The 25,740-nt window shown below is 42.9% G+C and overlaps 3 protein-coding genes across 12 annotated transcripts in view; 2 read left to right on the top strand and 1 right to left on the bottom strand.

Moving 5' to 3' along the window:
- rarga (retinoic acid receptor gamma a) overlaps positions 1-2,242 on the top strand; it is a 38,419-nt gene extending 36,177 nt beyond the window's left edge. For all 3 annotated transcript variants that reach the window (XM_029155537.3, XM_029155536.3, XM_029155539.3), the window contains one exon: positions 22-2,242. In XM_029155537.3, coding sequence (XP_029011370.1) covers positions 22-386 — 365 coding nt within the window. In that variant the 3' untranslated portion in view covers positions 387-2,242. The remainder of the gene's footprint in view (positions 1-21) is intronic.
- On the bottom strand, positions 1,922-24,415 carry calcoco1a (calcium binding and coiled-coil domain 1a). 4 transcript variants are annotated; one of them, XR_003786375.3, is made up of 18 exons: positions 14,893-15,088; positions 13,314-13,467; positions 13,110-13,212; positions 11,042-11,244; positions 10,716-10,928; positions 10,348-10,496; positions 10,198-10,267; positions 9,950-10,105; positions 9,292-9,546; positions 9,069-9,194; positions 8,788-8,883; positions 7,982-8,063; positions 7,578-7,837; positions 7,273-7,364; positions 6,450-6,517; positions 2,846-2,956; positions 2,666-2,715; positions 1,922-2,488 (listed from the first exon to the last, which is right to left on the bottom strand). XR_003786375.3 is itself a non-coding variant. In XM_055510250.1 (16 exons), the coding sequence occupies exons 2-15, from the start codon at positions 13,443-13,445 to the stop codon at positions 6,490-6,492; spliced, it is 1,965 nt and encodes a 654-aa protein (XP_055366225.1). In that variant the 5' UTR covers positions 13,446-13,467; positions 14,893-15,088; the 3' UTR covers positions 4,589-4,908; positions 6,450-6,489. The 4 variants fall into 4 exon arrangements, 3 of the variants coding, with proteins under 3 accessions (XP_055366225.1, XP_055366224.1, XP_029011366.1); XM_055510250.1 differs by lacking the exons at positions 1,922-2,488; positions 2,666-2,715; positions 2,846-2,956 and adding an exon at positions 4,589-4,908; XM_055510249.1 differs by lacking the exons at positions 1,922-2,488; positions 2,666-2,715; positions 2,846-2,956; positions 14,893-15,088 and adding an exon at positions 24,240-24,415 and having other exon boundaries at positions 4,589-6,517.
- hoxc12a (homeobox C12a) overlaps positions 11,509-25,740 on the top strand; it is a 49,210-nt gene continuing 34,978 nt past the window's right edge. For 3 of the 5 annotated variants that reach the window (XM_055510257.1, XM_055510256.1, XM_041071440.2), the window contains exons 1-2: positions 11,617-11,818; positions 12,307-12,379. The gene's annotated coding sequence lies outside the window, so the exon portion shown is untranslated. Of the gene's footprint in view, positions 11,558-11,607; positions 11,819-12,306; positions 12,380-25,740 lie in introns of those variants that run through there. The other 2 variants (XM_055510255.1, XM_055510259.1) reach the window with 2 other exon arrangements.

Raw genomic sequence — 25,740 nt, 5'->3', positions numbered from 1 at the left:
GCTGCTGCTTCTTGGTTTCAGGTGCGGAGAGAGCCATCACTCTGAAGATGGAGATCCCAGGGCCAATGCCCCCGCTGATCAGGGAGATGCTGGAGAACCCCGAGGCGTTCGACGACCAAACCGAGAGCAACGAGAGCCCGCCGCCCCCGCCTCCGCCGCCGCCCCCGGCGCCGGCCCTGGTCCTGAAGCAGGAAGCCGAGGACGAGGACGACAGCTGGGCCGCCGAGAACGGCAGCGAGCCGTCCCCGGAGGAAGAGGACGAGGATGACGAGGATGACGCCGGGGACGAAGAGAGGGACAGGGGCTCGGACAGTGAGGGGGAGGCCTGGGGGGCTCTGGATGGAGGGGAGGGACCCAGGAAGGGCCTCGCAGGGAGGGCGCAGTGAACAGAGCGTTTCCTACATATACACACTCATGCATATACTGGTTTACTCACACACGACCATACACACAAAAACATGCCGCACAACCCCCCCCCCCCGTTTCCTTACTGCACAGCGGTTCCTCCGCGGTCGGAGCACAGCAGAGCCTTGCAGGCCGCACGGTCCATGACGAGTGAACGACAGAAAGGTGAAGGTGCAGCCGAGAGGGAAGTTAGTGCGACAATAAAGAACAAAACCTCTTTGACAAAACTATTGGTGTTGATATCGAAGCAGGGGAAGCGACACGACCACGTGATTGAGCAGTTGATCCCGATGGAGTTCAGCACATTTATCAACAGAAAGCAAGAGTACAGGGCAAAACCAAATCAAGTAATCCTTTGTTTTTGTGGTTATTGCTTTTTGAATATTTTTCTTCCCAGTTTTTTCTTCTTTCCAATTTATGAATACGTCCATACATATCTATATACCATTATATTTTGTCTTTATTCGTTATTCTGGTTTTATATATGAATCCTATAATTGAGTTTTCTCTTTGAAGAGCTGTTCTGAGAAGAAATTCAGGGGGAAAGAAGGGTAATCAGAACTGTCCGAGTCTTCCTCACCAGCTACTACAGTAGCTGGTGCTTGTTGCAGTGGATGTCAGTGATAATCAACCCAGAGGACTGTCGTCATGTCGCAGTAACTTCATCAGTTTCTGTTGTCAGGGAATTGGCATTATTCTGCATAGCTCTCACGGCAGTCGACATTGTGGCAAGTGTCTTTGTGCCAAAGGTAGGAGAGGAGCGTGACCCCTGGCCACAACCTCAGCAGAGACCAGACCGCCTTCACAGCGTCCAGTTCCCACGCAGAGATTAACACTTGACCGTCTAATGTAGCACTTCTGTGAGTCTGCATCTCTGCATCCGCGCCCAAGCTGGTGACGTTGGACACAATCAACCCTAGCGCGCTCCCTGATGACAAATACACATTATGCATCCACACAATGATCAAATGAGACACGTGCGCGTCAAGGGCAGGAATTCTTAAGGAAGACATTTTGGAATCAGACTCAGGGCTTTTCAGTAAGGACCAAACCCTAGCTGCTTTCTGGCACGCTAGAAACAGGCAATATTTATGTGTGTATTCTTGACTCAGTTTTTTTGTTTGTTTTTTTCTTGGATCAGCTCGACCCCTCTGCGTGTACATAAAAGGTGATGAGTCTGGAAACCAGCATGGACGCCAGCGTGACGCTCCCGTAGCGGCGCCCGCGCTGGCGTGCACGCGGCGAACGCGCCTTCTCACCCCAAAAGCCATTATCTGGGCCTGTCTTCTTGTGTATAGCTTCACTTCTCTGTAAAGGAACCGCGGAGGATTACGTGCTCTCATGTATCGTTTCTTTATTGCCAAAATGTCTCAGCAGGCGATCAGCTGGGAGAGCGCAGCTGATCCACAGCATTGAGGGTTTATTTTTTCCTTCTCGTTCTCTCTTTGAAGCAATACGAACGTTCCTTCTGTAGCAGTGGGACGTCCCATCTTTTGAAAATGGGCAAGTCCCCTCATTTTAAGTTTGTGTGTGTGTGTGTGTGTGTGTGCGCGCGTGCGCTTGTGTCAATGTGAATGCTTTTTCAGCCATTGGGTGAATGTCCTCATTACGGTGCTGTCACGCAAAGACCTTGTGTGATGACCTCATCCTTTCTCTCTCTCTGCCAGCCTGTCATGATGGTAATGATGGTGATGCAGGCAGAACTTTGAGAATGCATTGTTTAGTTTTTGTTTTTCTGTGTGGCCAAGGTGTTGTCTACTCTCTGTTCATGTCAACCCTTGTCATACAAAAGCCATATAAACAGTAAGAGGCACAATAAACTAATTTTGTGAGATTACTGGACTTGTTTTGATTTGTATTTCATCTTGCACGGGTGTCTTGTGATCAGTTTTGCTGTAAATGCGTCAGTAGAGGGAGCTCTTGCACCACGAGTGAGCTCTATGCAGCATTCGTTGCTCATGGGCGATGACATCAGGGTCTGTTGGGTCATGGAGAGCTGTAGGTGCAGAGGCTTATATATCACAGTCTCCTGCTGAACAAGGACATCAGATAAAGGTCTGTTTCTAGGATCTCCTCTGTGCACCTGTCAGCATAAAAAACCCTCACAGTTAAAGTCTCTCTTAGTTTTGCCGAACACCGAAAGTGGTTTAGAAGTTTAAATGTAAATCTGTCATTACAAAAGAATCAAAACCAAAACGGGACAAATGCAAAAGATCGTGTCACACAGATCGGCCAGTGAAGATGATCAAGACAATCTCACCTGAAGAATGAGTAAATGATCCAGTTTAGATTCTATCTGAAGAGGAAATACTGTAGTGGATGCAAAGTACATTCAGACATCAGAGCGTTAAACACATTTGTCAAAGTAACATAGACCTGCGAACCACATGAACTGAAAAAAAAAACAGACTTATACAGAAGTGAAACCCTTTGACCCTACCTTGGCTATATCAATGTCACTGACGTGGTCGTCTCCTCCAGATATACAGATAGAGGGCCACTGATAGTAAACACGTCTCGTTTCGTCAGTGAGGGATGCTAATGCCTCACCCTGATTTTATTAAAAGAGAGAGCGAGAGACAGAGAATCAGAGGAGGGTGATAAACAGAGATGAGATTCTATCAATTATATGATTGCTTTAATTAACTATCATTAAAGACAGATCAATAATGCCAGGCTGGAATTAAAATAAGGTCCATACATTATACACTATTTTACAAGGAACAATCAAATGGCCTCATATATTGAGCCCCAGGAACACGTTGCCATGGGAACCTGAGGGTGGGGGGATTTAAAGGAGCCGGGCAGGTTTTCTATATACTCCTCCTTCCATGTGAGTGATACTTGATTATCTCATTACCTGAGGTAAGAAGGCTTCACTGGAAATTAAAAAATGATGAAAATATGTAAAAAAAAGGCCCCTAGAAAAAAGGTCTGACTGTACAATGAATCTATAAAAGCTAGGGAAAAATCTCCCTTGTAATATTCGTGCAGCCAGAGGACATCAATTATTCACAAAAATAGTAAAGAATCCATAAAAGTGGGTCATAACTGCAGCATAGCACAGAATTTCATTAGAATTTTTAAACCCGGCGCGAGCGAGTGTGCGGCACATCTGCTGAATCTGTCCCGAACACGAAGGAGCTGCAGCAGCCGCCACGCGGCAGCGAGCAGAGGCTGCGGGTCCTCGGAGAGTGATGGGCAGCATGAAGCTCAGTGAACCCAGGCGCTCCTGGCAGCGGTTAGGGACGGAGGCCCTTGGCTCCGCGTGTGATGGAGGCGCGTGCGATCGCAGTGCAATGAAGCCATACACAGGTATGAAATGTGTAAATGTCATACGCTGAACGCGCAACGCTGGGATCGGGGTCATAATGTGAAACAGCACATCATTTACCGTGTGTCGGCTGCTCAGGTTAAAACAGACAAAAAGGACACGTTCCTCATTTGTTACATATGCAATGAATCCCTGGAGGGCTGGGAGTCAGCCGAGGGAGCAGAGGAGAGGTGAGGAGAAGGTGAGCAACGTTTTCAAGTGCAAAGACCGTAAATTTAACACCTTCCTCCGTGAGCGGAGGAGCAGGGAGGCGATCTTAAAGAAAGGGTAATGGAGAAAGCCAGGAGGAAACGGGGAAGGTATCTGTGACAAGAGTGAGAATGGAGGAAAGGAAATAAACAAGGCCAGGTAGAGGAAGCAAGGCTGGGGAAGGCAGGCATCAGGGTCATAAAAGCTGGGAGATGTGTTCTGGCCTCTGGGTCTTCATATCTTTTACATTTCTAATTAAAAGAGATAAAGAGTGAGGGAGTCATCAATCCCACAGTGATTTCCCAGTTAAGGTTTTAGAGGAGGCTGTAAACTAGGCAGCCCGGCGTCATTGATTTTATAATTAGCTATCGTCACCCCAGACTTAAGATGGAGGGAGTGTGGTAGGCTTGAAAGAGGGAGCAGGAGACTGCCAGGATGACGATGGCGAGGAGGTCAGCCCTGCGGGTGGACTGTGGGAGAGCCGAAGGTGAGGGGAGAGAAAGTCCAGGACGAGGGACTAAAACAGGCAACGAGCCAGACGGGAACATGGGCTGTATAGTCCAGTCAAAAGTAATGGCACAGTTAATTACCAGTGAAATGTCATGCGAAGACCAAAATATTGCTGTGATCTTTGGCCACAAGAAGACACATTAGACACAATAATGGATAAACACGTCATTTTTATTGTACAGAACCCCACCCAAAGCCCTGTTAACATGACTGAAAAACACAGAGCGGCGTCATGTGGGAGAGCGCTCACACAGAGCTCCAAAACAAACCATAACCACCGGAGCTTTATTGCAAAGTGAGCCAGTGTCCTAACAAGGAGCACTCGCTGCAGAGCTCTCAGCGGAACGACAAAAAAAAACAACTTCCCTAAGACATAAAGTCAGATTACAACCAAAAACACGGGCTATGGAGGACACGCGGTCCGTAGTGTGCTCTTCTCTGGGAAAGGATTCCGCGCTCCTCGAAGCGCTCTGTAGTTGGAGAGTCAACATGGAATATTCAGACAGACACAGACAGACACTTCCACACGCCTTCGTCACAAGAGTCCATTTCCGGTTTGATCTGCATTCTCTCCACGTGCTGGTATCGTTTCCTAGCACCAATATCGTTTTATTAACCTCCACAGACTGAGCGTTTGAACGCAGAAGGCAAAAAGACACGCAGTACAAACAGTTACAAATATGGACGGAAGGACACGACAGACGAATCGTAAAGTCTCGGCTAAAAACTCTGGTAAAAACTTGGTGCAAATGCAGCAGATATAATCAAGCATCAAAGTGTCTAGCGAACTTTCTGAGCCATGCATGGGAACTATCCTCACACGTTACACAAACAATTGTGTGAAATCCAAACAGCTATTTCAAACTTAACCCCAATGTAGATTAATTGCAGCATAACTCAAGTTAATTATAAATAGAAAGTCATAAAAAATGTATACAGTATTGATTAAAAGGTAGGCAGCAGATTTTAGTAGGCAGTATATCACCACTCAGCTACACGTCATGATGAAAGGCCTATAAAGTTGCTTTTCTTTGACTCTGTTTTTATTATTTTAGGCACCAATTTAGAACGGCATGAGTGCGGTGTGAGACGTCTGTACGATAGAAACTCTAATAAAGATCGATGCTAAACAGCCAAATGGCCGGATAGTAAATTAACATTTCATTCCGATAATTATGGAAATCCACAATAATTAACAAGTAAAATCTGCAGCTGAGCTATAGTGAAAGGCTTACGAGCATTCATTTAATAATAACGATAATATTCAGCTGCTAAAGTAGAAATCTGCATCTGTCTATCTATCTTAATAAACTTTAAACACAATCTGTTCAATAATCTCATTCATTCAACCACTTGTCCGTCTTAGAAAAGCCCCCGCGTCGCTAAATCTTCTTTACAGGATCTGCATCCCAACAATCAACTGCTAACACGAGCGAGAAAGTGCATATCAAATCTCAGCTTTGTGTGAATGGAGGAGAAATATGATGTCATAGCCCTATATTACCGCAGTATAATTCTAGCACGACGCTGTATCATTTATGTTGCCGCGACTGGTGCTGCAGTGGAGAATTTAATGCAGGAACAGGAGTTTTGCCGTGATTTTCAGTGGAGCTGGGCCTACACAAAACATCATAATTATGGTGCCTGTCATGACTCCTAATCACAGACGTCATAAAAAACGACATAACATCCGTCGTAAAGCTTTTGATGTAGCAGTGATTTAACAGAAATCCTGCCGCCGCGGCCCGAGATCTCTCCGATGGCAGGACCCGCGCTTAAAAGTCCACCGTTTCGAGCTATGCACAAGTCTTATGTCCGCCATAAACATGGTGTTGACCTGGAACCGCACACCGGAACCCAAACGCTAACAGCTAAACGGCGCGGGTGTTAACGCGTGGACAGTGGAAAGGAGGAAACAAGAGGGTTATAGCAGGTACGGTGCCACTTGCATATTAGAACGTTGTGGGATATATGTCATATATACAAATGTGTGATGGGCAGTGGAAGGAACCTGGAGGCGCTGCTGGCAGCCGAGGCTGGACCCCTGCTGGTTACCACAGCGACGTGTCGGCCAGATCGCTGCGGAAAAGGACACAAAGCAGAGAGCGTGTGCATGAAAAGCCTGCGAAAACCCCACATTCTGCTTGAAAGAGGAGGTTGAGGCTGAAGCAGCGGACGAGTGCGACAGCGAAGGCTTTAATGATGCTGAAAATTGGCCCGTGGCTCTGGAACACCCGTCAGGTAAATCATTGCTACGGCCTGCTGTCAACTTATCTGTCCCCTTGTCCTCCCATGTCGCCCCTCCCATGTCCCCCCCCCCACGCCTTAACTTCTTTTACGACCACATATTCAAAACTTCTATCTCGGAGCCATATTCACCCCGTCGCCGTAAATAACCGCTCGCGTGCGTGCGAGCGTGCGAGCTTCGGATCCATGAAACGCGTCGGTGTGAGTGCAGAAAAGGGGAAAGTGGCCGAATGCGGGCGCGTCCACCCAGGTGCTTCACGACGCTGCTGACACGCTTCATGCTTCCCCTCCTCAACACTCGTCTTGGGGAGGACATACGACACGTCTCGCTCCGCTGCCTTCATGCGGCAGCTGCGGTCGCTAATTACTCTGGAGAGTGCGGTTGTACACAAATCAAGACAGGAGCTCTTTTAATATGAAGCAGTGCTGGAGTTTCAAAGCAGCCAGTGCAACATGAAGAGACCTGCGTTAAGTCACAATAGTGACTTTTAATTATTCAATTTACTAAAGTAAACATGCCAATAAACAATAAAATACACCATAAATGTTCTTCTTTAACTGACTTAATTAAGTGCATGAGGTTTTACCTGAGAACAGCGTCCGTGTGTTCAGGCAGCAAAAGTGCCGTTTCCTCCCCAGAGCTGCGCCTTGAACAGTCAAGTGGGTCTGATTCTTCCTCCTAAAACCCACACAGACACTTTACACATATCTGTCCAGCAGCGATTACAGTTTAATAACTTGGAGGCCGGTGGCCTAATTGCCTCTAGGAGATAATGTCTTTGTCAAACAATCTACGGCCCATGTTAAACGGGCGTGCATGACTATCGGCGTGACGGCGTAACTCATTTTCACTATCACACAGTTATGGCGCGGCTCAGATAACGCCTCTCACCGAGTCGGAACTGTGCGGCAGAGTGTCGGCTCCGGCTCCGGCTCCGGCCTGGTGTGGCGAGGAGAGCGGGGCCGGCTGGTTGATCACCACCCGCCTCCGCTCCACCTCCCGGGGGGAGGCGGGGGGGGTGCCCAGGAGCAAGGCGTCCGGCTGGCCCTGCTCACACAGGCTGTAGTGGCCCAGAGGTCTAGGCGGGCGGGGGGGCTGCAAGGCCTCCGGATTTTCATCCTCGGAGTCCGATAACGCACCGTCAGGGAGCCCTGGAGAATAGAAGAAGGAGCCGGTCATCAGCCGCAGACACAGGCCTGAACCATCTACACAACGCTTAGTGTTGAGTGACGGTTAACACTGTTATTGTTCACATCTGTGGCGGGGACAGTAGATTAATGTGGGGCTCCATTCACCTGTAGAGGCAATCGGAGCAGAACTCCACTTGGCACTGGTTCCCATCTTCTGCTCCAGCTGACAGATATACTCAATCAACTCCTGTAGTGGAGAAATATAACCGTAACCGTATATATCGTATCACACACCGGGGCAGGATTTTCATCATGGTTTCAGCTGCCATCACCCTCATAACCCACATGATATCTCACTTCTTCAAGCCAAGCCACATAAAGTGCTTATACAGTAAATACACAAACGTATTTGATACGGTATAAATATTATTATTATCGCACAGTAAACATTTGCTTGATTTTTTTCAGATGACAGATTGGTTGTCTATTCTGTGATTTTAAAGTTAAGTTAAACCCCATTTTAAAAAAACTAACAACAAAAACAAACACTGAACATCCACACTTTCAGTAACGAATAAATGTAAGTGTGAGTGGCCAACAACAACAATAACCAAAAAAAAGAAGGCACTTTAACAGCAGAAGCGCTGGCTGTCCTGAAATCCACAGGTTTATATTGCACTATAAACAATTTATATTGCACAATAACAAATAAGAAGACAACAACATAGAAGATTCGCAACAAATGGGACATTTACAATATCTGTATATTTGTGTATACTACATATTACATCTGTGACATTTAGGATGCCAATATATACCGTCATAATATAATATAATATAATATAATATAATATAATATAATATAATATAATATAATATAATATAATATAATATAATATAATATAATATAATATAATATAATATAATATAATATTTTACAAGTTATGTCCTGTTCAAGCAGTATTTCTGACCTGCTTCTCTGCATGTAGCTGCTCCTTCTCTTTTTGAGCCACCCTCACACTAGACTTCAGCTCCTGAAGCTCCCGACGGGTCTCACTCAGTTGAACCTGCAGGTCAGCCATCACAATAACACGCACCCACTATAACTACAGTGCATCAGATCCAAGTCTGTCTTTTCAGCAGCCTTGTACTTCTGACGTGAAAAAGGTGAAACGTGGGTTTTGTGTATTTGGGTACATTGACAACTCAACATCTGTCACATGGGTGTAAACTAATAACGCAGCTTTCTTACCCTGTTACAATCCTTTTCTCTTCCAAGCTCAACCTCCAGCTTCACTCTCTCCATCCTCTCCTCCTGCAGCCTCTCCTCCACCCTCTGCATCTCTGTGTTGAGCTTCTCCAGCTGCTCGTGGCTATTCTGTTAAGGTGGCACACGTTTAGTAACAAAAATCGTGCAAGTACATAAAATTGCCCAAATACTTTTATTTGATCTTATATGTGCATCCAGGCGGTACCTCAGACTTGCGCTGCAGACTCTGCCTCTCTTGCGCCCAGTGGGCTCTTCCTTCTCTAAGGGCCAGACTGGAGTCTGCAAGCTGGAGCGTGAGCTGGGCAGCCTGCAGGCGAGCCTGATGCAGTTCAGCCTGCCCTTGGTCCCTCTGGGCCACCATGGCACTCAGATCACTCTTCAAGCTCTCTGCAGCTCGCTCATTTGCGTTGAGACGCTCCCGCAGGCTCCGCATCTCCTTCATTGTTGCCTCGCTCTCCGCCTGATCATAAATTAACAAGACTGCATAAGCTGACTAAATGTCTGTACCTACAGATGATTTTCCTCTACATAATGAAGGTCCTGGAATAATGTAGAAGCATGTTATTTTTCCTGTGGGACTCCAGCAGGTGCCTGCCAGAGGGCAAAAGCTGGCATACAGGCATTATTTAAAACAGTAGAAAACAACCTTCTACATCTAATAACTCATTCAATGTGTTTACCAATAATAAATTCTGCTGTCAGGTACAAATATGTCTCCAGTCACTTGGTAAACAAGAGTGTGCAGATGGTTACGTCATTGTTTGTTAGCCTCTAGCGCTGCAGCTGTATCTACGAGCCTGTCAATCAGTTTGCAGTCTGCCTTTCAAGCCCATCCCTGTTTCATTTCCAGAGGAAGCACTGACCTCCTTCCTGTGGGCGATGGTGAGTTTCTGAGTAAGTGTGGTAATTGTGTTTTGAAGCTGCAGGACACTGGTGTCCCTCTGAGCTAAGGACGTCCTCAGGCCCTGGAACTCCTTCGACAGACTCCTGAGTTCACCCTCCGTCTGTTCCAACTTGATCTACGAAAGGCGAAACAGCAACGAGATGAAGATGGAAAAAAGGCAAGCAGAACAGATGCGTGTTTTCTTATATGTTTCATCTGAAGTGTGACCTGTAGATTCTTTCTCTCATTGTCCTCCTCCTTCCTCTGAGCTCCTGCCCTCTTGGCTTTTTCCTTCAACCTGAACACATTGATTTGTGATGAAAACCCACTTGTAAAACCAAGAGAGTAGGAGTAATACAAACAAGTAAAACATTGGACCTCTCCAGCTCTGTCTCTCTTTCCACAGTCCGTTGACTCAGGGTTTTGATGTCCTCCTCCAGTTCTGTGATTCGCACCGTACTCGCCTCCATGATATCCAACAGAGACATTTTCTCCTGGGCTAGTGATTTTCCTAAGGCCTGTTCCTCCTGATGGATCAAAGGCATTTAGAATTTTTATGGGGACCTTTATTGTTTCATGATGTTATTTAACCTACTTTAATAATACACCATCACTTAATCTGATTAAATTACTACTATTTTAAATATTGGAAGGAGTCTTGTGCTTTAAACCAGAGAGTTGGGGAACATGTGTAAAGAACAGTGCAGAAATATAACACGGTTGTAGTAAAGTATGAGTATAACAACCTTGTGTACTTGCTCCATCTCTCTGATCTTCTCCTGACTCAGGTTCAGTTCATCCTGCAGCCTGGTGGCGTTCTTTTCCAGAGCTTTACGTTGTCTGTCCCAGGCCTCGCTCGCCCTCTTGTACTCCTCTCTCTCCTTTGCCCTTTGCCTGTTTGCAGCCTCCTGCACATGCAACAGCTCAGCCCGCTCTCGCAGACATTCCTGCAGTCGGCTCTAGAGACAGGAAGAAGCAGGCAACAAATCATCCCTCGTGCGTTTCATCACAACTCATTACATTAGCAGAGTTGAAGAATACTCCCTAACAAGCTAATTGTTTAATGTCTCACCTGCAGCAGCTCTGCCCTGGGTATTACCAGCAGCATGTCTGTGCATGCTTCTTCTCCATGGGACTCCTCCTCAAGGGTCACCAGGTCCTCCAGCGGCTTCGGAGCACAAAAAGTGAATTTTGAGCTGCAGGAGCACACGCCCCCCTTGGCATCGATATATACAAACTCATATTCTTGTGAGCTGGGCTTGGGCAGATAGGAGGCTAGAAATGATATAAAAAAAAGATTATTAAAAACAATTATAATAAAATTAATTGTGTGGTTCAAACGAGGCTTGTCATCATTTAGTACTGTCTTCCTAATCCTCAATTAAGGTCACAATAAAACCTAATGAAACAGACATTTTGCTGTTTATAAAACAGCAGCTTAGAATGCATGTTTTATATTATGTAAACGTGTTATTTTAATACAACGACATTTATAAAGTTGTTTTATGATTTTGCATCCTATACACGTGACTAGTGCAACGCTATTTAACATCCGGCCAACTGTCAGAAGGAGCTTCCTGTGGCTCAGGTGAATCAAACTGACCTTATTTTAAACTTAACGTTATTATGAGTTTCCTAGGAATGCGTTTAAGTTTTAAACAGCTAAGTTAGACTCCTATTATAGCTTTGCAAAAATGTTCTCATTTTTATTATATTTAGATTACATATGTTAGATTAAATATGTTAATGAGCAGCGATTATTTGATGTAGGAGGGACACGGCAACAGGCCGCACACAGGTCAAGCTAATGGCAGGTTGCTGCAGGTTGCTGCTGTTGAAGTTGAGCAAAGTGAGCGTTTCAGGAGCTTCTAGCAGTTTTACAGAAATTGACACGTTTTTGAGTTTGGGCTTTTTATGTAACTGGTGGTTGAGTGAAACTATTGAGTTTTGTCTTTGTTCAGTGTAATAGGTAGCGCTAGCTAGCGCGCTCAGAAAGCAGCTAGCACGCGGCAGCTAATGTTAGCTAGCATTCACAGGTCCCAGGTGTTTGTGTCAGTTAAGAGTTAGCTGCTAGTTCTAATAATAACAATATAGCTTCTGCTGCTTCCAGGGATTGATGCACATCTTGGGTTTTTGTATAAAGTCTAGAACTAGCCTGTTGCATGCATTGCTCTCATGAAAACATCCTGTTTAGCACTTCTGCTTTCTATCAGTTAAAGCAGCATTATGCTAATGGGGAACTATTTTTATGCTAGTATTTTTTGTAATTGATGTAATTTTGCCTTTTATTTCATTTTCACAATTGCAATAATCATTTGTTAACTTTTATATTTCCAGGGACTGATGTTCTACTTCCTGCCTCACCACAGAGCACCCAGTCACAGTCTTATGACTTCAGCCTGCCCATAAAGTAAGCGCTAATCTAGCATCTGTTTCTCACACAGGTCATAGCATCATGTTCAGAGGGATTTACTTTAGATATCTGTTTACAGCACATGTGATAAAAGGGGAGATAGAAAACAGATTAGACAAGCGTACAACTAAGTTTATGAGCTGTGCTGAAACTTGCAGCACCAGAATGGGTCACAGTGCAGGTAACCTTTTTTTTTTAAATTACTGTATCTCTAGTGATAAGGAACCATCCATGGTTTCTGTAGACTCTCTTCCACTGCTCTTGTTTTGATAAAGAATATGTGACTGTAACCTTAGGTTAGTGATGAATCACTGTATGGGGTCAGTACTACACCTGCTGCCTATGTGCTCCTCAACGTGAATCACGCTTATCCGCTAACACAGATAAAATGAATACTGCATTAGCTTATGACTAATGGATGTCAGCAGGTTTTTTTCTCATTGCTAAAACTTGTGCACATTAACAGAATCATTCAAGTTGTCACGAAGTATATGTGGAGTTATTTAAGATTTGTCTTCTAAACAAGAGATTTTCTTTGTCAAAATTCAGATAAGAATGACCAACATTGTTTGCAGTTACTAGTTCTTTGTACAACACACCCATTAAGTTTACAGAAACATCAATCCCCTGCTGAAGGTTTTATGTGCATATATAAGTACTGTATTGTATAGATTTTGGCACACTGTGGGAGGAATTAAATAAAACTAGGAACCAACTACTCAAGTACCCTGGAAATGAACACAACAGTTGACGTCTGCGCCCTCTTGATAGTCTGCCGGAGTCAAGGCCCAGACAAAGGTATGGTAGTCCTTTACTGATGACCATCCAACCTGAAGAAGACAACATGCTCATGCTTTTTTTTTATACTTTTTAAAAGGGAGGTATACATTTATTCACTTAATTTTTGTAATAGCCATTAGGTAAACAATACCTTGAAGAGCCCTATCCAGTCACTGCTGGCCCACTTGTGGTCTGAGGTCAGTGTGTAGTGGCAATCGACTCTGCTCTGAGGGAAGTAACTGCAACCCACATTTCTAAACTCCACCCCGCTGGCCTTGTCCATGGCAACACAAAACAAAGACGGGCTGTTTTGCAGGAAGAATTAAAACACAATGTACAAACTTGAGTTAACTGTTTTTGAGTTCACATTCATCTTGCATGCTAGAGTAAGCTAATTGTGCAAGATAATTACTGTGTGTAAGACGATATCCTGGATCGGTATACCCTTGATAAAGGGATACCACAGAGTGAGTCTGGCTTAGTTAGGTCAGTAGTTTTAAACTGTTTACCTGCTTCACCCACAGCTTTTTACTTAATTTATTGTGTTCCATCAACCACAAGCTGGTAATTCACTTTTATGTGATCTCAGGAAAGTGAAGTAAAGGAGGACAAAATGAATTGAAGTCTTTCAGCTTCTGATTGAGTAAGCCTACCTAATGAAGGTAATAAACAGTGAGCAGGAATTCACTAAACCTGAAATTGTGTCTTAACAAAACAACAGAAGTATTTTGGTTTAATACATATTATCTAACAAACCACAATGAGAACTGAATTCACATTTGTATCACTGTCATCACTATTGACAGAAACTTTCATTCTGATATGTTTCAGAATAGGAATGTAACATCAGGAATCCTTTGAGACAATGATATTTTTGCCATAACCTTTTTATGTAGTTATTCCTTGTGAACTAAACATCACTGACAGCAAAACCTTTTAGGGGCATGACACGTGACCCACTGTCACTGGGGCTATTTAAGTCATCCTCAGAAAAAAAAAAAAAGTAAATGCCATTGTACACCATCACGTGTAAACATGGTCTCTGAAGCCTATGGGCCTCTGGCATCTGAGGGGCTCAGGTTACGCCTTGAAATACTCTGTGAAGTTTAAGGAATCTCTGCCTGCAGATAAAAATTGATTTGTAAAAGTGTTTATCTAGAATTGTGTTCCTTAACTGCAGTATGTCAAATATGTAACAATCTGCTAAACTCACTGTCCTGGCAAAAATATGCCTTTTCCCCAACAAGTGAGAACAGAAAGAAAACATAACGCTGAAGGAAGTCGAAAACAACTCATGAGGCTTTAGTTGAATGTACTTTGTGGATGTGCTCTAACAGCCTCACTCCAACATAATTATAGGTTTAAAAGTTGAATATAGAAAAGCGTCGTCCTTAACTGAGGAAAGAGGAAAACACGTTCATAGTACAATACAGTGACTTAAAGAGCATTTTATAGAGTTTCTAAATGCACAGTAGCTCCCTGAGGATTCATATTACACAGCATAAGGCTTGAGGCCCAACTGTAGCACATGTCATGAAAACAATGTGACATACACGTCGACGCAAGCTGGAAAGACAATGGTGTATTCAGCTTTTATACGTAGACCTTGATCTGCAGTGATTAACGAGGATCGTAGATTCTTGTGAAGTGCGTACGTGTCGGATGAGACGGCAAGAAGCCTACAAAAGACATCTGCGCACATTTTCTCCACAGTCCCGTGTCTGACTTACCTGAATCGCCGTCACTTTTCCGTAAACGGCCCAAACAGATGTTACCGGTGCTGGCTACTGGAGTCACTGTCCGCGAGAAAAACGAAGAACCGTGTGCGATAAAACGTGCTTTCCTCCTCGGGCTTTGTTGCTCCACTAACCCCAAACAATAACAAAAAACCAGAGCACAACACAAGCATGACAGCTCCACTTCCGCCGCGGAATGTTGGGAGTTGAAGTTCGCGGTGTCGGTTAAACAACGCTTCAGAACGTCAGTTTGGACTACAACCCCCATGTTGGAAAGTCGCACTGGACGTAATATGACTACTCCGTCAGTAGCCCTTGTATTTTTTTGATTTTAACTTATTTTTTTAACGATGACAAAGCACTGAGTTCCTAATTTCAGAATGACAGCGTTAAGGTAAAAGGACCTGTAGAAACAAACACGTCTTTGATGCATCCGAAATAACCAGCGGCGGGTCACGTGATAAAAAGGCGCTTGCAAATGTTTTCTCATCAGTACGTTAAATTAGAAATTGAATTACAGTGACGATACGAATAAAGCCCAGCTTCCTCTGGTCTCAGTGTGTTTGCATGTGTAGTTTGAGTTTGATGCTCATTCCAAGACTTACGTTTAGGAATAATATGTTGTCAGTCTATATTGTCATTGACTTCCCTATAAATGCTTTTTGTTTTTAATTACACAGGATACAGTTCTTCAAAAATCCACGAACAAAGTTTTTCTCTCTCAAATAAATTGTCCCTAACACATTTAACTTTTGTCAACTCTTAATTTTATACAAAAAATGGACTCCACATCATTAAACAACTTGACAATTAATGTATCTAAGGATTTTTGAATAATACTTTTTTTGAGAGCGACAGATGTATTTAAAGATCCTCAGTCATCCATGTGAAATTATCTGGAAGTTCATGGCATTTGGACTGCGAGAAATATGTCAGAGTGCCATGGCTTATCTTTCAGATATGCTGATATATAATGCAATAATCCAGCAGTTAAGGTGGAGGTGAGAATAATTAATGGTCTTGCTAGTGCATTAGGCTTCAGGTCACTGGACCCAGCCCCCTGCATGTTGTCATCTTGAGAGTCTCTGTGCACATTCAAATCATTGGTAATTTTTTTTGTTTTATTTATATTAGCCTGCAAAGAATTGTACTGTAAGTATTCCGCACTGCATTGCTGCTGTCATGCGCAATTTTGCATATCATTGGATGTACCCAGGTTTTTTAACAAGTGCATGTTTAACATTAGGAAATTCGTTTTTTTTTTTGTTTGTTTTTTTACCTTCCACTTATGTCAGTTTATGAAATGTGTAATCAAGTAAGTGCCACAGGGCCATGTAATATGTTTGAAAGCTGAGTAACAGCATCTTCTTTCTTTAGAGTGGAAATGCTTCCCCACCTAGCAACTATGGATGAGCACCTCACCTGGGTGAATGAGAGTCTTCACTGACATGGAGTATGTACTGCAGCTGTGTCTGCCATCCTGTTATTGCTCCAGACAGCAGATGGCAGTATACCATCTTGAAAACACTGCTTTGAACTTGTTAAACGCAAACCTCATTCTATATTCTATATTCTATATGTACAAGTGCTGAATTTGCTCTTCACCCGCACAATGTGGGAAAACTGACAGATAAACATTATATATCGATGTATTAGGCCACTGCATTAGATGCAAAAATGCAAAGTGCTCAAACTCTAAATGTCACAATTTTGTCAAAACAAAATATTTGTTTATTCAAACGCTGTCTTAAACAATTCAGATTTAATGAGACCTAATTGCAGTGCACGGCTTACAAGGCAGTTGTCTGTGAGCAGCCACAAAAAATCTGATCCTCTGTGGAAACTGAAGTTAAGATTTAAGACCCTAAGTTATCATGCCTTAGCAAGTACAGCTTAAATAATGTCCATCCTATTATAGTTATTGATGTTCTTATACTGCCTGGCCTGCTTATTTATCTGTGCTCATTACTGAGTCAATCCAGTCACACAGTACTTTACTCCTCCTCAATTAGTAAGTCCAGTTTGGCTAATTTGGTCTGTTGAAGACACTATAAGGACGCTTCATGTAATTTTATGCCAATGGACAGTCAATGCTTAGACCCTATAAATTGCGTTTAAGTGGATTAATAGTGTGCTGTGCCTGTGTGAGCAAAGTAGTGCAGGGGGTAGTGGTTCTCTATGCAATGTGATAATTAAATAAATTGCTCTGCAATGAGGACCAGCTTATTCAGTGGGATTTGTTTACTTGCATGTTTCAGGCTAGGATATTGGGAAATAAACACATTTAAGTACGAAATTAGATTTTACTGAGACTGTAGCTTCCAAAACATTCAAATTTTATATAAAGATAAATAGATACAATGCCATACTCTGATGCCTGCAGGCTTTTAATTTTATGGAACTGTTTTTGCTTTGTACAGGAAGCATTATTACAGTCCTCAGATAGCCTTGACTTTGAAGCGTCAGCGTGGTGTAAAATTAGAAGATAGTTGTGCAGTAGGAATGTGAGGCTTCACCCTAAATGAGGCAACACCGAAAGAGGATTGTCCATGAAACTGCTTGATCTTGACCTGACTGCCTGCTGTTATGGCTCCTCTGTTATAACACTCCCCACCCCAGCACATGCACATAGATGCACACCGTCACACCTCAGTCCCTTTATCTCTGGAAGGTGTAAAATGTGCTATTCTCATACTCCCCACACCTTTCAGCAAGAGAAAACAATTTAACCTGTTCTGGCACAAAAGTGTTGGCATGTTGTTTGTTTCTTGGATGTAGAACAAATTTTTTTATCGCAAGTACTAGTACAAATGTAATTTTTTGTACTCTGAATTGTGCCAGCCTGGCTTGGAATTCCTCTTAATATAAGAAAATGGTGCAGCCCCTAAGTGCTACTGCCGTTTTATTACCTGAGGTGGTCTGTCTGAATATAGCTTACCACATGTCTCATTCAAAGGGAATGGCAGGTATGTGTCACTAGTCATAAATTGCAACTTGCCTTCAGCAGTAATCAGTTGTCAAGGAAACCCCAAACGAGATTATGACCTTCTGTTGTGTATAGGCAGGGAAACTGTTCAAGCGATCAAGAAACGAACAGTAAAGATCTAATAGTTTACTGGCATAAAGATTTACTTCAGGAAATTATTAATTTCCACATCATATGAGATGAATGTGTAAAGACTAAAACTTTTAAAATGCAAATCAGTGCAATTTGTGTCTATTGATGTGTTTGCACTAAAGCATTTCACGGCTAAATCATGTGTAAGATTGTGGCGTTAGTGATGGAATCAGTGACCACATATTAAAGGAAATGCATTATAGTGGCGTAAAACAAAGAATGAGGGATCAGGAGCCATAGTGCCTGGAAGGAGGGCAGAGTGTAGGGAGGGTGGAGATGGAGAAATGGGGGACGGTGGTATTTAGTATGCACGGCCAAGCTGCCCCATCTGCTTAGCGCAGCAGTCCCTGTCGTATAACTGTCTGCGGGCCGTGGGCCACATAAAGAATGTCTCAGATTTGATGTAATTCCGCAAAATTAATGACAGCTTTACTCGGTATGGGCCGTGAGGGAATGATTAGTGTTTGATCGTCCATCTGATCAGTTCCCTCGACTGGCTGCAGGAGAGCTATCCCTATACATGACGGCATGGCGCCTGTGGCATGCACGCATTTACACACACACACACACACACACACACACACACACACACACACACACACACACACACACACACACACACACACACACATCTGCCTAAATTATTCCTGCGCCGCTGTGCACCTTTAATTTTACACTTCCTGTTTTCCTCAGTCGACAACTAATATTTTTGTTGTACTTTGTTCCGTGACACTTGTCACATCCAAATGAACAACGACTGATGGCCTGGATGAGGGTGTTTTGATGTTTGTGCACTGGGTTAGGGTTATGGGTTTTTATATCAGCTTGGGCAATATTTCAAAGGAAAGTGGGCCAACCAGCATCCAATTTAGAAAAATCAGAGGTCACACTATGACCTTTTACAAGATATGGTTTATTGCAGTTGTGATTGGAATTGTGTATTAGTTTTTAAAAGAGATGGGGAATGGATTGGAAATTTGAGTGAGGAAATTGATCCGCTGGATGGATTGCAGGAGTTGGACAAGTGGAATTCCTCTGCTCCCTTTAATTCAACCGCACCTCAGCCCGCCCATCCCCCATCCCTTCCCTTCCCTTCTCTTGGGCTGCTGCGTTTACAAGCAAAGGGGGCATTCTGTTTTACAAGTAAGCCTGGTGCGTCTCGGTGTGCTAGCAACATTAAAATTGAACCCGTCTTATCTGTGCAATACGTGAGGCTTTACATCAGCGGCTGTCGTGCTGCTGCCATGGGGCTCCTGTGTGCTTTTATGTAATGTGCTGCAGTCAAAAACCCAGTGGACAATTAAAGTGAGCTGATAGATAAACCCGTGATTGAAGATTGCAGAAAATAGATAGTGTAGATAGGTAGGAATAGAGGGATGGGAACGCCATTACTACAAAGTCAGATTATTGTTACCATGGCCAAGCCCAAAACATTACATGCATCACATTCTCACTTACTGGCAAGTAGAGGGGAAAATAAGTTTTCAAAGTTGTATCTATTTTATGCAGAGTTGCATATGGCAAAAGTAATTTCCCATCTGACCATTAGTGCTCTGGTCCACTACCGGGCATGTGAAGCCCAATTCAGCAAAGGCTTGGGGAGGGTTGTGTTTCTGCCAACACAGATTGTTCGACAGATTGGCAATTCTTCACTGTGCATGAATGTTGTTTTTTTGCTGAAATTGTTGGCCATTACAATAAATTACTTGCAAAAACACTGTTAAAGTAAACAGAGAGCGCTTGCATCTGTTTTGATGCTAGACTTGTTCCAGTTCAGTTGCAGCCCGGTTCATTATGCTCTCGGTTTTTCGCTTTTCCTCAGCGCTTTTCCATTTTTGCACTCCCTTCCATAACACTGTCTTTCCAAATTATTTGAACGTGTTTCCTCCTGCCTTGGTTCCCCCGTCCCAATCGGCATCCTCTGATCTCCTTTCATTTTGCGCTTTTTCTTGGCCCACTCCTCCTCCCCTGCTGCTTTCTTTTTCTTTTCCTCATTTTATATTTTTGGCTGAGCAGAGGACCTTTCTTAGTGCAGTGACCTTTCTGGTTTTAAATTAAGCCCCTCTGCGGCATGTCTCTCTTCATAGACCGCTGGTTACGAGCCTTCAGAGAACCGCAAAAAAATAACGATTCTGATGAAATGGCCCCTTTTAAAATGCTCTTCCAAATTCCTTTTACATTTTTCTTTGCTCCTTCCCCTTTTCTGGTCACATTAATATTCACACTAATGAGCAACATCCTAAAGAGCAGACCATGGAAAATGTGAGATTAGAGACATGCACATGCTTCCCGGCATAAACGTCATACACACACTGTTGCTCATTGCTAATGGGTTCTAATCAAATGCCATGTATGGTTGAAGTGATTTATGAATACTGGGCAGCCGATAGTTGCAATGTGATTGCTTAATCAGAAGGAGACCACTTTTCAATGGCTAACCCAGTTTGTGGCCTTTTAGAAGAGACCACATTTCCAAATGTGACCAATTGGTATCTATGAAAATATATTTACATGACGTTTTCTACCGTAGTGAAGTCAGGTTACCTGGATTTTCAATAATAGCTGCAAAACATCGGATGTTTACAATTTTACTATTGAAATTTAGTCATGAAGGTTATGATAAACCGCTGTGTCATAGCAATGTAGGACCTCCCAGGTGCTGATTATTTTACCTTACATTTAAAAATCTGTGGAATATAATATTACAACGAATATATATTTATAATCATAGTAAGTTGAGCTGTTTAGTTAAGACTTAACGGACGTCTGCTTTGGGCCTAATGAGAAATGCTGTATGTATGCTCAGCATACACTGAATTTAATTGAGCAACTGCAAACTTGAATTTAATCAATTTGCTTCACTTTTTCATTAATATTTTACTTAGATGTTTGTACAAATATTTTTTAAAGGTCCATGTCGTTTAGAGAGACGACATCAAAGTTTTAATTTATGCAGGAGAGAAGGTATCCAGAAATAAAAAGGTACAGTTTGTGACATCACATATTTTCTGTTCACTACCCAACAGATTGGTTCTTTCCACTAACAGTAAGCACAGTGTAGCCTTTAATATTAGTCTCCCCCTGGGCTGCATCTAACAACATAAATGGCTTCTGGGTTTCTTTCCTAAGGTGTTCCTCATAGTCTTGGTAACCCTAATGAATTATGGGCCAGTGTAGTTAAAAGATGTGTGGTATTATCCCATTCCAGGGTGTGTCCTCCTGGGTGTCTATGAATCACTGATCTCATCAGACTCATTCCTTCATTTTCTTCCTCCTACTCATCCTATCTTTTTCTCTTCCTCTCTTTGCTCCCCTCCCCCATTCCTGTTCACACTCCAGTCCCCAGGGTGTCTGTCCGGGATCTGCCATGCTCATCAGTGCAAGAGAGGAGAGGGCTAACTGGGAGCCTGTTCTGGCTGTAAATCTGACCAGGAGGGGAGGAGAACCTGCAGTAGCTGCACTTATACTGCAGCCAGTAAGCCCAGTGGGCTCCCAGTACACCTAAAACCAATTTCTTGCATCAACAAATGCAGATGAATACATGTACTTAACTACAGTTTCCAGTTAGGAATTCAAGTGCTCACTGCCATCAAAACTTATATTTTAACGTCACTGCATTTCACCAAACTTGTCTTAACATGAGAGCAGCATCCACCTCCCACGCCATTTCTTTCAAACACCTTTCTAATTATCAACAGGACTGCGTGTACTTGCTAACAGTGCACAAGAAAAATTACACAAAAGCTTCTCATGAAATATAAAAATACAAATATTATTAATAAACTGTCTTTTGCTATGATATTAAGCGTTTCTTTATCGTTTGGAAACATAACAGCAGGTGTTGGCTGCTAAGAAGGTGATGGGAGTTGGGTGGTATGCCATCGAAAACGTGAAAGGTATTATCTATTCCATGGTCCTATGCAGAGGTAATTTCAGTCTCTGAGTAGCCATAAAGCTTTGGGAGCTGGACTGCAATGCAGTGAGGTGGGCCCTTCTCTGTCATACATACATTTAGGTGGGTGTGATACCATTCCACACTCCCTCTCCTTATCTGAGAAATAAGCATTTTTACAGAGTTTGAGCTGTAAAAGGAGAGGAGCAGATAGCCCATAAATCTAGCCATAAAAACGTTAAGTTGTCAGAGGTGCCATCAGCTATCAATCGTGTGCGGCAAGCTGATGAAGGGGAAATAGGTGATAAAAAACAGCATTTTAGGGAAATTATGTCCAGTCTTCCATTTGCGAAGTGCTGCAGTCAAATCACGGCAGAATCTTAATGACTGGATGGTGTGGCCAGGGACTGCTCCTTGGTGTGACAGCGAGGAGGAGCACACCCTGGTGGGAGGGTGGAATATGGGGGAGCAAAGGAGAGCCATAGGGAAGAGGGGGGCGCAGTGTTGTAGAAAATTATACAACTGACATAAATCACTTCTACACTAGCGTTTTTTCCTCTCTCACGCATACTCTCCCTCTTCCTCCGCTCCTTTCTCTCCTTCATGGCCCTGCATATCTCTCTCCTCATTTGCACTCACTCTGACGGTCCCCTTGGCTTTCTGCCCTTTATTTTTCCTCCCTACCTCCCTGTGGATTATTGGAAGCACTGCTGGTCAACCTCACTATCCCACTCCTAATCCATTGCAACTTCATTTCCACTGTGGTTTGTTTACATGCTTTCTTTATTGATCGGCTTTTTGTAGCCTACCGAGGATTTATCCCCTGTCCATGGGACTGTATTAGCAAACCTTGAGGTGAACTCGTCTTGTGATGCTTCAGATATAGTATATGTGCTGTTGAAATAAAAGAAAATACTATCGGTTCCCGTGGTTATTTCACACTTTATCAGACAGCGGTCTGACAGGATGCTTGGTTGCCTTGTTGTCACTTTGAAAATTTTCTGCCCAAATAGAAAACCCATCCGGTGACACTTTTATAGCCAAAAGCATTTCAATCCAAAAGTAGCCATTTTTTAAATTAACGTCTATATAAAAAAGGCTTGTCAGCGCGCCGCAGGAGAGAGAAATTGTTTAAAGACATGATGTATAAATATTCCTGTCCATTGAGATGATAAATGCCCTTATTGTCTGATCTACAGCACACCCTTTAATCTAAGGTCATTTGTTAATTAATTTGAATAGCCTCAGATTCTGGTTGTGCTCCAGTGGTCACGGTTGAGTGATGTCATTGTGCAGCGAGTGGACCTGAAGCCCTGTGAAATGGATTCAGTGACGCATGTTCATCTGCAGCTTCGACTTTAGTATTATCACCCGTGTGTCGCCGAGCTCAAAGCTCTGCTCAGCAAGTTACAATACCAACGTAAGTGTCTGACACGTGCTGGTCATATGCATGGCGTGTATAATATATGTATAGCGTGAGTTTACTAGCTCCATTCGCCAAAGTTACTGTACACCCATCGATAGTTGTCTCTGGTGCTGATGGGTAGCGTTGACACATTAAAGCTGCTTCCTGCCAGTTATCACAGCTCTCAGGCCTGGTTTCAGGGCCTGTGCTGCCACCTTTAGATGGGCTCAGGTACTGTAATGCAGTATCTCTTTCCACAGCAACAGTGTTGTTGGGCTACTTTGCAGTTTGGTCACACAGCATGTGTTTGTGACAGAGGGTAGTTTAACAGCACAGCTAACCGTACTACATTGCAGCTAGCGTAGCAGTGGCAATGCAGGCTTTGTGTAAAATGGATTGCCACGAAGACATACTGTCCAGCAACTCTGTTTTCCTTTACATGTTGGGTTTTGTTATACATTTACCTCACTGCCTGTGTGCCATGGGCACTCCTGCCCATTGTCACCATTAAGCTTCACCTTTAGGGATCCAAGTCTCTTATGGCTGAAGTTCTGAGCATGTATCACCCCTCATGTGGAGTTGACATATTGGTTTGTACTCAGATTGAAGGAGCTCTCAATGCATGTGTAATCTTTATTCAACATTTGCACGCCACTCACAAACTGGTATTGGGTATAGTATACTGTTTACTGTAGGCTTTTAAAAGACAAATATTGAAGGATGCTGTCAGTTTTTTTGCTGTAATGTTTAGAGACCAGAAATTATTATAGTTTTAGTTCAGTTTTTGAAAGGCTACTCTTTATGTACCTTGTTTGAACACAGCATACTTTTATTTATTGTAGATCATTTAATGCATCTAATGACACCAAAACACTTCATGTAATGGGGTGTGTATGGCAAAATATGTAAGATACGTTGACCATTACCTGTTTTTCTGGGTTGTTCTGTTGCAGGGAGTGGTTTTTCTTGCTGATAAAATGCCAATGCAGTGACAGGTGCATCTGCCAGGGGGCAGTCGAGCTCACACATCGAGGCAGTAGAGAGCAGCAGCCCTGTCTCTGCACATCCCCTTTTCCTCCCCTGTGCTCGTGGCTTCTCCTATACCTTCAAATGAATCTTTAAAAAGGCACAAATTAAACATATCTATGTAAAGTTAGATAGATTATTAAGATGGGTACTAAAAAGTGTGTACATCATATTACATTGTGGATATAATTCTATGAAGGGCTTCTGTAATTACAGGCACTTAGTGGATTATATCACCTATTAATGTTCTTTTCATTAGCATTTAAGCTAATTAGCATTAGCATTTAAAATGTCAGTCATTTTCTATTTGGAGGTCATATGAAGGAAATTTAAGGATAAACTACAGATATAATCTAAAAGGCTGGAATATCTTGTCTGGAAAAAATGCAATGTCGAACATAACATGTCAGTAGCACAGTAGCAGTAAAAAAGTTCAAACACTGTACATTAAAAGAACCTTTATTCACTGTCATAAGTAAGTTTGGCAGCTACAGTTCAATGAATTCAAAATGTGGAGTTGTAATTTTATAGCCATAAAACTGTTGAAAGAATTTCATTCACCTCACAACTCACCCTATTTATGAGCAATAGGGAATAGATACATTAATGTTATTGCACGTTTGAATAATTATGCCGCACTACCATCCTCCTACTGAACATTGACCAAATGATTAGATTACTTAGATTCTAAAGTAAAATCAAGTTATCATTCCAGATCATTGATGAGGGTTTAGAGCATTTTTTTATTGTTTACATTTATTGTAGTGCAATAATATCAAATGTTGCTAATTGCTTTCCTTAAGTAGTTACCTCCCTTTCAGCAATTGCTCTGTGTGGTTAAAGATTAGCTTTTTCTGCGGCTGCAAAAAATATGCTGATTGCTGACGAATGGCTGCATCGCAAGCCGACCTGTTTGTTTATGTGCTAAAAGGTGACTGCATCCCAGGTTTCAACTTGTTTTTTAAGCCCAATGTCACTTCTGTTTCCTTAGCCCTCCAAAGAAGAAAAGTCATAAACTTTTTTTTTCTTCAAGCGATTGTGTTAAAAAGAACACCTGTAACTCAACACACAGGCCTCTCTACTCAAATGCCTTGGGCGACTTTATGACACACGGGAATGGGGACATGCAGCTAAATGGATGGTTTGTGTACAAGCCTACAGTATCTTTCGGTTGCACATTATCTTGGCTTCAAACAAAAACATGCACTTGGACAGAATCTGAATGGAGGCCATTTTAGTTTTGCCTGATGTTTGCACAGTCCTGGGATTGTGCAGGCACCAGTGGGGGGATGGGTGGGCTGCAGCTACCCTGTAGGCTCCTGTTAATGTTTTAGTCATTCTGGAGCCTCTGGGCTCAGAGACAGATTCAGTCAAAAAGCATTTGAGCTTTTGCACCTTGAA

This window comes from Betta splendens, chromosome 7 (assembly GCF_900634795.4).
Source record: "Betta splendens chromosome 7, fBetSpl5.4, whole genome shotgun sequence".
Taxonomy (NCBI): domain Eukaryota; kingdom Metazoa; phylum Chordata; class Actinopteri; order Anabantiformes; family Osphronemidae; genus Betta; species Betta splendens.
Note: the sequence above shows the minus strand (reverse complement) of the source record. Positions and strands in the feature narration are given on the sequence as shown.

Bases quoted from the DNA above. Each gene is read 5' to 3' on its own strand.
- calcoco1a (XM_055510249.1), bottom strand. From the start codon at position 13,445: ATGGACAAGGCCAGCGGGGTGGAGTTTAGAAATGTGGGTTGCAGTTAC. The intron at 10,497-10,715 runs GTTGTTATACTC...TTGATCCATCAG, and splicing joins AGATGGAGCAAGTACACAAG to GAGGAACAGGCCTTAGGAAA. The intron at 9,547-9,949 runs GTCAGTGCTTCC...ATTTATGATCAG, and splicing joins CCATCGCCCACAGGAAGGAG to GCGGAGAGCGAGGCAACAAT.